This window comes from Felis catus, chromosome C1 (genome assembly GCF_018350175.1).
Source record: "Felis catus isolate Fca126 chromosome C1, F.catus_Fca126_mat1.0, whole genome shotgun sequence".
Taxonomy (NCBI): domain Eukaryota; kingdom Metazoa; phylum Chordata; class Mammalia; order Carnivora; family Felidae; genus Felis; species Felis catus.
The window spans coordinates 40,059,195-40,073,519 of NC_058375.1; the positions used below are offsets into that span (position 1 = coordinate 40,059,195).

The 14,325-nt window shown below is 41.3% G+C and overlaps 1 protein-coding gene and 1 long non-coding RNA gene across 7 annotated transcripts in view; one reads left to right on the forward strand and one right to left on the reverse strand.

The window, feature by feature from the left end:
- ELAVL4 (ELAV like RNA binding protein 4) overlaps nt 1-2,873 on the forward strand; it is a 146,335-nt gene extending 143,462 nt beyond the window's left edge. For 4 of the 6 annotated variants that reach the window (XM_023258677.2, XM_019836975.3, XM_011285003.4 and 1 more), the window contains exon 7: nt 464-2,873. In XM_023258677.2, coding sequence (XP_023114445.1) covers nt 464-833 — 370 coding nt within the window. In that variant the 3' untranslated portion in view covers nt 834-2,873. The remainder of the gene's footprint in view (nt 1-463) is intronic. The other 2 variants (XM_019836977.3, XM_019836976.3) reach the window with 1 other exon arrangement.
- A 144-nt stretch (nt 2,874-3,017) lies between these two features.
- Nucleotides 3,018-14,325, reverse strand: part of LOC102902450 — a 127,869-nt gene continuing 116,561 nt past the window's right edge. Inside the window, exons 11-12 of the long non-coding RNA XR_006584262.1 lie at nt 5,818-5,979; nt 3,018-4,116 (exon numbers count right to left, since the gene is read on the reverse strand). This is a non-coding gene — a long non-coding RNA (uncharacterized LOC102902450). The remainder of the gene's footprint in view (nt 4,117-5,817; nt 5,980-14,325) is intronic.

Below are 14,325 nucleotides of genomic sequence, written 5' to 3' on the forward strand. Positions count from 1 at the left end.
AAAAAATTTCCCAAGCTTTGATATCCACCAGTGTTATTCACTTATGCAGTCAATAAGTATTTATTATTTTCTATGTGTCACTATGTCTGTGATAGTCCCACATGTGCCTCGGTGAATAAATAAGTAGAGCAACAGAATGAATGAAATAGAGCCCCTCCCCCAAGAGCTGTCTGTTGTGGGGAGGGAGGATAAGGGTCAGAGCGGGATACCCTATGACCATATACTGTGGTAGAAGTACGGTAGAGCCTGGCTCTAGGAGTTTCTTATGGTTATTAGGAATTGACCTAGCTTTTCTCTTGGCATTTATGTCCCTTAGCCAGTTGAGCCATTCCATTCAGAAGAAATGCCACAGACATTAGTTGTTGCATTTTGGTTTTTAAACCTTGAAGACTCTCCTGCAAACACTCACTCAGCCCTCTGCCCCATGTCTGTGTCTGTGCATCTGTGTGTTATCCGTGGTCAGACTGATGTCTGGACCAGTCCCCCCTTCTGCCTGTCCCCCCAGGTTCTCCCCAATCACCATTGACGGAATGACAAGCCTTGTGGGAATGAACATCCCTGGTCACACAGGAACAGGCTGGTGCATCTTTGTCTACAACCTGTCCCCTGATTCCGACGAGAGTGTCCTCTGGCAGCTCTTCGGCCCCTTTGGCGCAGTGAACAACGTTAAGGTCATCCGCGACTTCAACACCAATAAGTGCAAGGGATTCGGCTTTGTCACCATGACCAACTATGATGAGGCAGCCATGGCCATTGCCAGCCTCAACGGGTACCGCCTAGGAGACCGAGTGTTGCAAGTTTCCTTTAAAACCAACAAAGCCCACAAGTCCTGAATTTCCCATCCTTACTTATTAAAATATATATATAAATATATACGAACAACACACACACACATACACACACACACACACACACACACAAAAGAGAGAGAAACAAACTTTTCGAGGCTTATATTCAACCATGGACTTTATAAGCCAGTGTTGCCTAAGTATTAAAACATTGGATTATCCTGAGGTGTACCAGGAAAGGATTTTATAATGCTTAGAAAAAAAAAGAAAAAAAAACAAAAAAATACCTTTGATGCATTGAATGTTCTTTCATAGCTGTCGTTGTTGAATATAATATACATAGATAGCGATGTGCAGGGATTTTAACCCAGCCAGCTAACTTTACTACCTTCCTTGAAGGTGGGTCTTTTTAAGATGACCATTCGCTCATTTGAAGAAGAAAAACAAAAAACAAAAAAAAAATAAAAATAAAACAATTTTTACAAAGTAATGGGATTCAAAGAAAGAAAAAAAAGATTTTTTTTTTGTCAAAAAGTTGATCCAATCAGATTGGTAAAAACCCCCCACACAAATTAAAGAGGAATAATAAAAATTGCAAAAATGAAAAAAAAACTTTTGCAAATTTTTTTATTTTTCCTTTTTTCTTTTATATCATGTGAACTAAAAACAGTCTTCTGTTAGGGGATGGGGGCAAGGGGGATACCTGATGACATTAACAATTTAATAACATTAACATTGTTGCCAAAGAGGTGGTCTCTTTGCTGAAAATGGGTTTCAAGAAAAATCTATTTTTATAAAATATAAAGAATTTTTACAAGAGAATCTGGATTTGAGAAAAAAATATTTTGACTGGCTAATTTAGGGGAAATTGACAACTTTGTCGCGTTCATACTGCACTGGTAACTTTTTAGAGATCAAGATGTGTGTTTTAAACTGGATTCGTAGACTGTTTTTTGAAGGATGGGCTATAAACAGATGATCTTCATATCTTTTCATAGCATGTAATAATAATAAAAAAACAATTATTAATTACTAGGGGAAAGGAGTGTTCGTTCTACCCAGGGTACCACAGTTCCCCACAGTCAAAACCCAAAAGCAAGGAGATGAGTTGAAAGACAGTTTTTCTTTAAGTCATCAGTATGGGATGTCAGCAGAACAAAAATTAAAAAGATTAATTTTCCTTTTGATCTAAAACTTCCTTAGTTTGAGCAGTAGGTGCTACGAAATTATTTACATATCTTAGTATCATAGTTAAATGTAATGTGTTTAGGAGAGGAAAACAAAAGATACATTTGCTTTAAATTCATTAAGGAATTTTCAAATTCACTTTGTAGCCCATGCTGGTAGAATTGGGCTGTGTTGGTACATTTGAAACACTGTTTATGTTGCTTGAAACACTTATTTATTTAATCGCCGATGTGATGATGCCTATGGCCGAGATCAAATATAGCTAGATTGGCTAGACTACTTATTTGTTTACTTAAACTATGGGAAGAAGCATATTATTGTGTCATTCTGTTGTGTGTGTATGTGTATATACAATATAAATATATATATATAAAGTTATTTTTTCTTTGGGTTAATTTATTATAAGTTGTAACACTTGGCTAGTTTTGTTTGTATATGTCTTAAAATGTTTTCTTATGATATTTAAGTGACAGTTAAAGAGGTATCAAGGTAACTTGTGTAGAACTATTGTTTGATATATTGTCATGTTTGTTGTGAATATTTTTTCTTACTGCACAGTAGAAAAATAAAAACAACTGGGTCTTTATTTTAATGTAATTCAGATTGGGGAAAAAAAAACAGAGCTAAGGGAACAAAATGACTGAGGGAGCATTCTCCCACGTCCAGTGCACTGATCATTTTAGTATGTTTGTGCTTTGTACGGTTATATATTTAAAACAAAAACAAAACAAAAAAATACAAGGGTTCATGCTCTTCCCTGGGTAATAGAAACAGTTACTCGCTATGCATAATCTAGTTGATAGTTAAATTTGCTATTGCTTTTCTTGTCTTGTTATATAAAATCTTTTCAATACAAGTTTAGTCTTAATGGTAATAAAACGTTATGGTTATTTATAACTTGTGCTTATTTTGTGCGTTTTTTCCCATGCTGAACCCACTAAGTGCATGTAGACAGAACTGTTGTTTTCACACTGAAGAGGCAAACTGTAGTAGTAGTCGTAGTGGTAGACAGATAACGAAAACCAAGGCTGCATCATAGACTCCTCCTTTAAATTTTTTTTCTGTTTTTTTTTCCTCTTTTCGGTTTTGAAAAAAAAAAAAAAACACCAGATTTCAGTTCAGAGAACACTCGTTCAACATTCAGGGAAAACTTTTTACATCACCTGCTATGAATGAACGCAGTTTGCTGGCAAAGTTTTGATGCATTTGCTAAGCATTAGTGGGAAAGGCGTGCCAAAATCTCTTCTCTATAATGTGTTCACTCTTGGGGGAAAAAAAAAGGAAAAAAAATCTTAGGACCAGGCAGTTGTATACTTTAGTTATAATGAATGACTTCATGTTAATCTTGCTAGTTTAGATGATTTCTGAGGGAAAGTATTGTAAATGTTTTTTTTTTCATAATCTTGTTGTGTTTGAATTATTTGTACTTTATCTGTCCAGACAATAAATGAAAGTGTGTAGAATGGATTTGAGCTTCCCAGATTTTTAAATGTGTTCAAACTTTTTTTGTAGCATCTTCAAATTTCCCCAGTAATTTTATCATTAAACAAGCGCAAAAAAAAAAAAAAGGTAGAGTAAAATTGTGTTTTGCAACTTAGCCCAGTCTCTCAAAGTCAATTCGGTATTCAAAAGTCATTGCCCTAGTTCCATACGAGTAAAAGTGTGGGCTCCTGCCGGCAGTATCCACATCATCTGGGAGCTTGTTAAAATGCAGAATCTCGGGCTGAATGCAAATCTATATTTAACCAGATCCCCAGGTGAATCACTGGTACTTTAAAGTGACGAACACTGCACTGATTGATAACAAGCTGGTACATTTGGCATTATGTTTGGCATTGTGATACATTTAGCGTCGGTTATTCATTTATAAGCATATTTGTGACTTGTTCAGAAGAAAGGAAGTCACTGCTTGCAGAGCATCTCCTGTCAGGCTGTGTGCTGTCCTCTACATTCTCTCACTTTGTCCTCCAGCAATCTGGGAGAGGTGGATAGCACTGTCCTCATTTCACTGATGGTAAGACTGAGGCTCAATGAGATTAAGTAACTTGAAACAGCTGGCAAGTCTCCAGCTGGGGCTTGACTCCCAAGTCTGAGTCGACTGCACAGCACCTCAGCGTTGAGACTGCAGAGCTGGAGCAGTCTTTAGGAAACAGACCATTTACATTGGAAGTGGTAGCAAAACAAGAAAGGTTACCTTGTTATGTTAGCGTTCATTTTTGCTTAGAAGTAGCAAATATTTGACTTTCTTACTTCCAATAGAAACCTAAACAAGGACTTAACTTATACAGTGTATAAAAAACATGGATTTTAAGCTCAACCTCAAGGGGGGGACTAAATGTCTAAGGTATCATGAAGTCATATTAAAATGTTCCCTTAAATTTACAGATGAGCTTTTTAGTGATTTCCCGATACAACCACTCATTGATGATCTACTGTCTTTCGTTTTCATTTTCTCACTAATTGAAAATTCATAATACCTCATAAAACATCACCATCCATAAACTGACACTAGCAGACGAAATGCCTCTAAGTGAGCCAGATGAAGAAATAGTCAGATTCTCTTCCATTTCTCATTACCCTTCCCCTTTTTTATTATTATATTAAATTACCACAGTAGTTGGGATAATTAAATTCAGGGCAAAGAATGGGATTTAATTAACCAAGCTAAATATTAAAACGAAGTCAGCCTGAACTTTACATAGATGAACTTGAGGGTTCTTATTTCAGTTTTATTTAAAGACAAGTCCCTAAATTTCTTTTCTGAAGAAAAATGCACAAATAGCTGCCCCCAGGGAAAACGGCTTCACAAACATGTGTATAGGGTCTAAAAATGTTACTGCTAAACCTAAGATAGTTATTACCAATCATCACCATCTCTGATCCTTAAAAGTGTCATTTTAGTGTACTTTAAATGAATGGATACATTATTTTGGAATATTGGAAGTTGGTGGAATCTTACCAGTTCACTCCCCAGCCTGCAACAGACCTATCTTGACAGTTTCACAAAGAGCTGTACGTGTTTAAATAGGTCTTTAAAACATCCATGGAAGGCCATTCTATATACACTCTCTTGGTAGCACTTCCCAACATCAGCATAACATGTCTGCCTAACAACTAATAAAAAATTCATTTTGCTGTGAGTGTAAGCCTGTACCTTAAATCTCCAGACAAACGTTATATAGTTTCTTGTAGGTGTTTGTGGGAAAGTTTTAGCAAATCACAAGAAAGCAGAGGTTATTACATTTTTTTTTTAGGTCCTAGGTACGTTATGTTTTACTTGGATGAAAAATTGCATGTCAGGGAAGGCTGAAGGCATTTACTTAGTGTTATTTTTCTCAGACTGATAGGAAGAGTGCAAAAAACATGTGCTTGTGTCTGTAACCATCCTACATCATCACCACCAGCATCAAAACTACTTACATCTGACCAAAAGGATCAAAGAGTGACCAAATGTTAGTTACAGTCAGAACAGTTTATCAACTTGGGTCCTGTTTAAATTTCTTTCATCAAGATCAGTCATTATTTGTTCACTTATAAATGAAACATTTAAATCCCAAAGAACAACACTTAAAAGTACATTTGAAACTCACAAAGTCTCATAGGGCTCCTGTGCAGTATTTGTGTCTGACTACCTTAACCTTGTCAAAATTTGGTACTTAATCACCTTTCACCATAGGCAATTCAGGAAACTCAGTTCCAATTGTTTTGCCCTTACTTTCTGTAAGTACTATGCATTTGTTCTTCAACAGACATATACATGCAAATACACAGAGGCAAGCATTTGTACAACTGAATAGGAAATGGGGTGTTTTACTTTCACTTGCAAATTCAAAAATCATACCTGACAAGGCAGCATTAATGGAAAGAGTGTGTCTTCTAAATGGAAGAGTCATTAAAATCTTAATTTGAGGTCATCCTGCCAGGATCCATTCCACAGCCTTAACACATGCTCATGGAGCACAGCTGTATAATATCCCTACACCCTTCACTGCCTTTGTTCTACCTGGAAAAGAGAATAATAAAAGGAAATTACATTTTATTTCCATGAGCTACAATCAAGTTTTAATATTGTCCAAAAATGACTCGTAGCATTCCTTTATCTTATTAGCTTTTTGGCATATTAAGTAATAAGATAATTTCTCATGGTACAGTATTTATGTAAGAATCATATTTCTCTCTGTGCAGATCACTTACAGAAGTGTCTGTTAACAGGAGAGAATGATGCGTAATCGGCACTTAAGATTAAAATAGACCTGAGAACATAAAAGTGTTCCTTCAATTAAAGGAATAGCATTTCTTCAGTCTCCTCTTTTTTTTTTTTTTTTTTTTTTTTTTTTGTTTCTGCAGCAGAATGAAAACTGGCTTAAAATCACCCAACCCCAGGTTAATTACAGGAAGGTTTCCCTATGCAAGTCCAGCTTAATCTACTAGTGGTTCAAATGCAAAGTAGACTCACATGCCACTCCAGGATACCATGTAATTATTTTAAACAGTTTCCACCAAAGTCCTTGAGGTTTAAGAGATTATTTCTAGAAAGAGCACAAGCGTTTATTATCTTTCCAATATGCCAGGCACTATACATTTAGCATTTGGTCCTTCTGCCAACTCAGGAGTATCATCCTCCTTTTACATAGAGCAAAAAGAGATTCGGAAGAGATTTGTTATCTCTGCCTGACCTCAAAGCCCCCAGTTATACCACCCTGGCTATGAGCCAATTCTGTCATAATCAGAGCCAAAACAATTACCAAATGGTCCTTACTTCAATTAAAGGTAGAGATGAGTCCTGTTATGTAAGGAACAAGGGAAATAACATTAATGCATTGTGCCTGGGGTAATCCCCAACTCTTTAATGGAAAAACAGATGCAATAACGTTGATTTACAAGCAAATTGACAAGGAAAAACTAAAAATGAGAGTTTTTAAATACTGATGAGCAACAGTGTTTAAAAATGAAAATTTCGTTGACAAGTCTATTTAAACCACCAAAAGTCAATGAGGTGGAAAGGGGTTGAGGATAGGACCGACCATAGGATAAAAAATGTTTACAAGCTAAGCCAGCCACACTTGGAGCTGACCCTTCAAGTCTCCCTCAGAGAGAAAGTCATCATGTGAACAATATCACCATGATGAGAGCTCCTTTTGCTATCTGTATTGCCTCCAAATCCTCAGAACATTCGTAGGAGGCACTATAATCCTTATTTTACACCTGACAGAAGAGGCTCAGAGATGTTGTGCATCTTGCCCAAGGTTTTACAGCATGTCGCAGAATTGGAATTTACACCCGTTGTCTGGCTCCAAGGCAAGGTCTTTCCACTAAACCACACTGAGGGCCTTTCAGTGTGATACCACACTTGTTGCACCCCCACCTACCTGTGATGTAAGGTAGGCTGGGGGTGGGAGAATCAACCTAAGCCTTGTCTACATGAGAACCTCTGCTCTGGACATCTGCCACAGGCCAGGCACTGAGGTAGGGCACACAGCAATAAAGAAACATATTCAGCATTTTTTTTCTCCCACCTATTTTGTACATGGCACTGTGCAATGGCTTATGACAGGAAACAAGAGAAGAAAGGAACTTTAGAGTTTTGTTATAAAGAAAAGCCATATGAAACAATTATTTAGCCATGCCAGGTAGCTTCTGTGCTGGAAGGAGAATTACAAGAAATTCTGAAAAATCTGTGGGGAGTGAAACAGTATTTTGGTACCCAGAGAGGAAAGAGAGTATGGCCTGGTAGAAGGAGGACAAACACTATTGAAAGAAAGTTCTAAGTTTGGATCCAAGGGCAAATTGTTTAATGTCTCTGAGAGTCCTGATCAGAGAAGGACAGATTATAAATAAAATATGTCAAGTTCCTGGCACTCGATGAAGAGTACAGTTGACTATTAAACAACACTGGACCTAGGGACACTGACCTCCACATAGTCAAAAATCCATATATAACTTTGACTCCCCCAAAACTTAAGTACTAATAGCCTGCTGTTGACCAGAAGCTTTACAATAACACACAGTTGATTAACACATATTTTGTATGTTACATGTGTTATATATGCTATTCTTACAATAAAATAAGCTTGAGAAAAGAAAATATTATTCTTCTAATTTTTTAATGTTTATTTTTGAGAGAGAGAGAGACAGAATATGAGTGGAGGAGGGGCAGGAAGAGGGAGACACAGAATCTGAAGCAGGCTCCAGGCTCTGAGCTGTCAGCCCAGAGCCCAACATGAGGCTTAAACTCACAAACCATGAGATCATGACCTGAACCAAAGTCAGATGCTTAACTGACTGAGCTACCCAGGTGCCCTGAGAAAATATTATTAAGAAAAACATAAGGAAGAGAAAATACATCTACAGTGCCGTAAAAATAAATCCATACGTAAGTGGATTCTCACAGTTCAAACTTGTGTTGTTCAAGGGTCAACAGTGGTAGGGATTAAACAGTAGCCAGAAAGATCCCCAGAGGCAAGGAGCTTGGGCCGGACCATTTGTCAGGGGAAGGGGGTTTGGTGGGTGCCTGTGGATGTAAAGAACAAGGAAAAAGCCTCAAGGAGGGAGGAAATAGTAGGATGCATATGAGAACAAGCACTTGGAAATTTCACTCAGCCTTGTAGAATTTGAGCTCCTTTTGAAATACAACAATACAACAGGGACCACAGACCCTGTCGGTCCCTCCTCTGGTGCCTGGCCACTACAGTGATTCTGCCATTCCACCTCCTCCCTGGGACTCTTCAGTGATGTTCCCTTTACCAGCAGTCCAATTTTCTCTAAATAAACTGTTCAAATTCTAGAGAGAGGAACCTGAATGCCTTGGTTCATTGGCATTCACAGGCTGCTGGCACAATTAATTCCCTTTCTCATAGACCAACCTGGTCCTGAAGCCAGAGCTGAAGTCACATGCTACACAACATGGCCTGCTGGCAAAGAATGGCTTGGGGGAATTGCCCTGAGCAGGGGCTTGGGGCAGGACAGGCAGCTTGGACAGCCTGTGCAGTACAGTGGGAAGCAGCTAGGCAAGATGGAGTGGAGACAGGCCTTCCAGGGATTGGTGAGGGGATGGCGATAGGTGCTAAGGAACATAGGTAGACAGCAGTGGGAGGATAGCAGAGGAATACTGATATCCCCAAGCCCTGCTTGTCTTTGCTGTAGGCACAAGAAAGACTCATATGTTCTGTCTCAAGATGACAAACAGATCCAATTAGACTATTTGTAAAGGGCAGCCTTCCCCCACTTGTCACACAGTCAGCCTGGTCTTTGCCTGCTTAGTTAGCTATGGAAAGCCCTTGGAAGTCAGTTCAATCTCCTCATTTGAATCCTTGGGAGAAAAAAGGGCTTTGGGTTGCCCAATCCTACCCTAGGTGACTAGCTCCTTATCCCATCCTACAAACATTAGGATTCCTTTCCTTAAAATGCCCTTTCTGAACCACTGCTCCTCCCCCAACCAGGCCCCATTTCACTCAACACACACACACACACACACACACACACACACACACACATCATCCACATGACTAATCCTACATGTTCAGCTCACAATTCAGTCCCTCCTGAGAACCTTTCATACCCCTCAGGCTGGGTTAGGGATTCCTGGACAATCCCATATCCCTCTCCTTTCCTGTCTCACAGCACACTTTGACACCCCACATTTGTACCACTGTATGCATGCTTCCTTGGGGATGGAGGAATCAAATGCAGTGCCTACCTTGGAAGAGCTCAAACGCAGGCAGAGCACTGAAGGACAAGAACAAAACCAGAGGTTGTTTGGGGAGCACAGAGAAAAAAAAACAGTCAAGTGTAACTTTGGTAGGGAAGGGTGAGACTGAAGTGTAATAAGAAAGGCATCCTTAGACATGTGTAGGAATCAGCTTTACCTTGAAGGATGAATGAGACTTGGACAGGCAGGCATTGGGGCAAGGTCAGGAGCATCACAATGGGAACCATGGAAGTGACCCAGGACCAGGAGTCAGAATCCTCAGCCCCCTGACTTACTGTGTGATATCACTGTACCTCACTGGGCCTCAGTTTCCCAGAAGTTAAGGGAAGGTGTTAGGGACTAGATGGTCTCTGATGGTCTTGCTCCTGCTTTCTCCTAGATTTTCATTTTCCTTTATGTTTTTCATTGATTCAGCAAATATTTATTAATTACTTACTGTATGGTACTGAGGATACAATGAGGGGACAAAAGAGATGTTTGTATACAGTTGGGGACGAATGCTGTTAAAGTCAAGTACAGGCTGCTCTGAAAGTAACAAGGACACCTGCCCATCAGAGGACAAGGAATGCCCTGCTACTGTGGCATTTGAGCTGAGGTCTGAAGGACAAGATGGGCATCCCTCATCCTAGGCAGAGGGGAAGAGCATGGACAAAGAGCCAGAGGTGGAGAGGAGGCTCAGCGGGAAGGAGCATAGTGACTCAGCAGTGGAGGTGGGGCTGGGGCTGGGCTGGGAGTGGTAGCAGGGACCTGATAACCCCTGCAAGCCACAGAGAGGACTTTGACCTTTACCTTAAAAGTAGTGGGAAGGACCCACATTCCAGCCAATGGATCATCTTCTCTCAGCCTCAATGAACTCATATATAAAATAGGGATGATAAAGCACCCACTTTATATGGTACTGGAAGAATCAAATGAATTAATATGTGTTAAGTGCTTAAAACACAACCTGGAAAATAGCAATAGCAATAAAAATGTTTGCTATCACCATCATCATCATTAGCAACATCATCACCATCATCTCATCATTATTCATCTGGCTAATTCTCACACATTCCTCAAAATTCAGCATGGATGCCATCTCTTCGGGAGCTCCTTCCCTGACTTCCCAGTCAGATTATGTACCACTCCCCTGGGCTCCCAAAGTCCCTGTGCTTCCGTCTCTCAGCCTGCAGAGTAATTTGCTGTTTACATCTCTGCCTTCACCACTAAACTGTAGGCTCATCAGGGGAAAGGACGGTGACCTACTTGTCAGCACAAGATTGGGCACAAAAAGAATGTCAGTGAAGGTGCTCAATTGTGGTAGGCTGAATAACGCCCCCCAAGATGTTCACACCCTAACCCTTGAACCTTGAGAATATGTTACCTTATGTGATAAATGTGACTTTGCAAATGTGTGCAAAAGTTAAGGATCCTGAGATGGGGAGATTATCCTGGATTATCTAGGTGAGCCCAATATGATCATAAGGGCAGCAAGAAGGCAGCAGGGAGATCAATCAGTAGTAGGAGATGTGATGACAGAAGGAAAAGATTGGGCCCATGAGCCAAGGAATGCAGGTGGTTCTTACAAGCTGAAAAAGGTAAGGACCTCCAGAACTGTAAGAGAATAAACTGACATTTTAAGGTTACTCCGTTTGTGGTAATTTATTACAACAGCAAAAGGAAATTAATGTGCCAGCCAAACATGAAGCAGGGATTAGAGAAAGAATAATTGTGGGAGAAGCGAATGCTCAGACCAAGCACTCTCTGACCCCATCACATCAGTGAGAACTGGGGTGATGTTTATGGTGGCCCCTCTGCCCGCTCTGTCAGAATACCCTCATCAAACTGGGCCCCCCAGAAGCAGATGCCACCGCCATTTTAACTTCATCCCTGGTCTTTCAACTTGGTAGACCGAGAAAGGGGGAAAAGAATCAGTGTGTCCAAAGAGATGAGTGCACTGTTTCTCCAGGCTCCAGAGGATAGAGGCTAGAGTATCAAGTGCAGTAATGGAAGGAACACTGGCTCAGGAGACCTGGGTTCAATTTCCAGCCCTACCACCAATTTCTTGTGTGATTTTGAACAAATATTATATTCCAGACAAGCTCTTTCTCTTCTGTTCCACGTCCCAATCAATGGTGGGAAACCCAGGAATATTTTTAAACTCTACCCCTTTCCCTCAACCATCCAATCAATTACCAAATCCTGTGAATTTTACCTCCTGAAAATTTCCCAAATTCATCCCCTCCTCCCCCTCTTCATGGCTGCTATCCTAGTTTAAGTCTCATCTGCTCATCAGAGACAACTGGACATCTTCTATGTACATGGATTCTGGCACTAACCTCACAGGAGACCTCCCTTCCTTAACATCTGTACCCCTCCTATCCCCTCAGTCAGAATGAGCTGCCTAAAATATCCACCTGACCAAATGCCTTCCCTGCCTAAATCCCCTGAGGAGAGTCCCAAACAGGTGACAGTGCAGATGTCTGAGCATGACTTCAAGGCCCTGCATTATCTAGGCTCTGACTGCTTAACTAGCCTCATCCTCTCCTCTTCCTGCCTCATGGTTTATATTAAACCACGCAAAACTGCCTATATTAATTCTCTTCTTCCTTTCTAACAGAACCTAATTTTATTAAGGCAACAAAACGCCTAGCTTCAAAACATTTTTCAGTTTTTCTTACAGCTAGAGGTGGCCACATCACACAGCTATGGCCAATGAGATGTAACAAGTCCCTGGTGAGGTTTCCAGGAAAGATCTCAAAGACAGCAAACTCAGCTGACATTCTACTTTCCCTTTGTCATTGTCCTCCCCACCTCTTCTTTCTTCCCCCCTGGAATGCTGATGTGATATCTGGAGCTGCAGGTGCCATGTTGCAACTATGAAGGCAACAGCCAATAACCATGAATGAAAGAATTGAAACACATGAGGCACCATGGTCCTCAGTAGCATCTCTTAGCTGCTACAGCAGCCTGGATTGTCTTCCCTGTGCTTCTCATTACATGAGAAAAAAATACATTCCTTACTGCAGGGTTTCCCAGCCAGTGAACACATTCTTATTGATGTTCTCATTCTATTTCCTTGACATTCTGAGCAGCTGGGTGATGCTCTGGGCTGTCAGAGTCCCCAGGCCATTTATTTCTGACCCCAAACAGCCTGTCCCTCTACCCTATTGGGACAAAAAAAATATTATTGTATGTATGACACTATGTGAAAAAGGTTAGACAACTTTGCCTCACTGATTTAAGTTTGATTATTACCCTGTCCCACTTGGCCATTACCTATGCCTCCCAGTCTGACCACATTGAAGAGACTCACTTTGGTCTTCAGACCCACCCAGATGTCCAATGCCCCTACAAATGCCTGCTATCCCCACCTCTAGGAGTTCCATCCCCACCTGCCTCCATATCTCCATTGCCTTATTGCTGCCTGCATCAGTCTTCCATGCATCTAAGGACTCCCCATTCAGCAGCACTGACCTATTTCTGACCTCTGATGCTCCTTGGGGATTCAATTCCTGCCATCCCACTAACTGGAAGATCTCAGTGTCTTTGCTTACCTCCAGATCTACAGGGCTCATTTTTCTCTCTCTTGCTCATTCTCTCATTCTTGCTCATCATATGGGATGCACCCTCCCTTTCTCTTATCCCACTTGGCTAGGGAAGGAACAGTCCTACCATTGAGTTGCTTAGACCCCTGGTGACTTAGTAAAATCATTTTTTGGATATGCAGGGGTGGAGGTAGGTCAGAGTGGGCTAAGAAGTGCCTTTCGTCTAGTCCCTTTCATCCTCGAGCCTGTTTGCTAGTCTGGACCTCTGTGCCAGATGCTTTCCTCACTTACAGTGATGTTTTCTCTTGGGACCCTGTTGTTCTTAATTGTAATCTGGCTGCTAACGCCCCTATCCCCATGACCTCAGTGCCCATCAGTTACGCTTATATATGTCTGAGCCTTAAATACGAACCATCCAAGTTCTCATTCATGAAGTCTATGTCAACCCGGGGATGTAGCTAGACACCGGAAGGGCATGGAATATATGTAGAGTCCTGAGCCTCCTGCTACAGAATAAATGATTAAATTCTCTAGGCCTCAGTGTCCCTATCTGTAAATGCAGAACCAGGTCTATGTGAATTCAGCTACACCATGCTGACACTAGAAGGAACCCCAGGGAAGGCTCGAGGCCCAAGAATACATAGAACCAGTCTAGGAAGAAGGGGAGGGGGAGAAATGAGGGGGAGAGGAAGTTTTCATCAGGTGCTGAGATTTCACTGCCAAAAAATTTCTCACAAACAAACCCACCCCAGCAAAGGAAGCTACTGTCGGCTGGCACACTGCAGAAAAGAAGGCGGGCACGAGGCCTCATTAATCCAGCAACTGTGGGATCAGTTGCAGATACCCCCAGCCCACCCACTTCTCACCATCTGCTGCTGCTGCCGCGGAGCCGGAGGCGTGCAGCTCTGGTGGGCGTCCAGCCGGCAGCCGGCAGAGGGCCTGGACCCTAAACTGTGGGGCAGCCTCAGCACGGGGACCCGCGCATTCCCTTGAGCCAGCTTGGGCCCCAAGGGTGTCTCCTACCCTCCGTCCCCACCCACCAAGCCACGCCACGACCCTCAATGAAGTTCTGCTTTGAAAGCAGCTGAGGGAGAAGCCTCAGTGCCCCGAACAA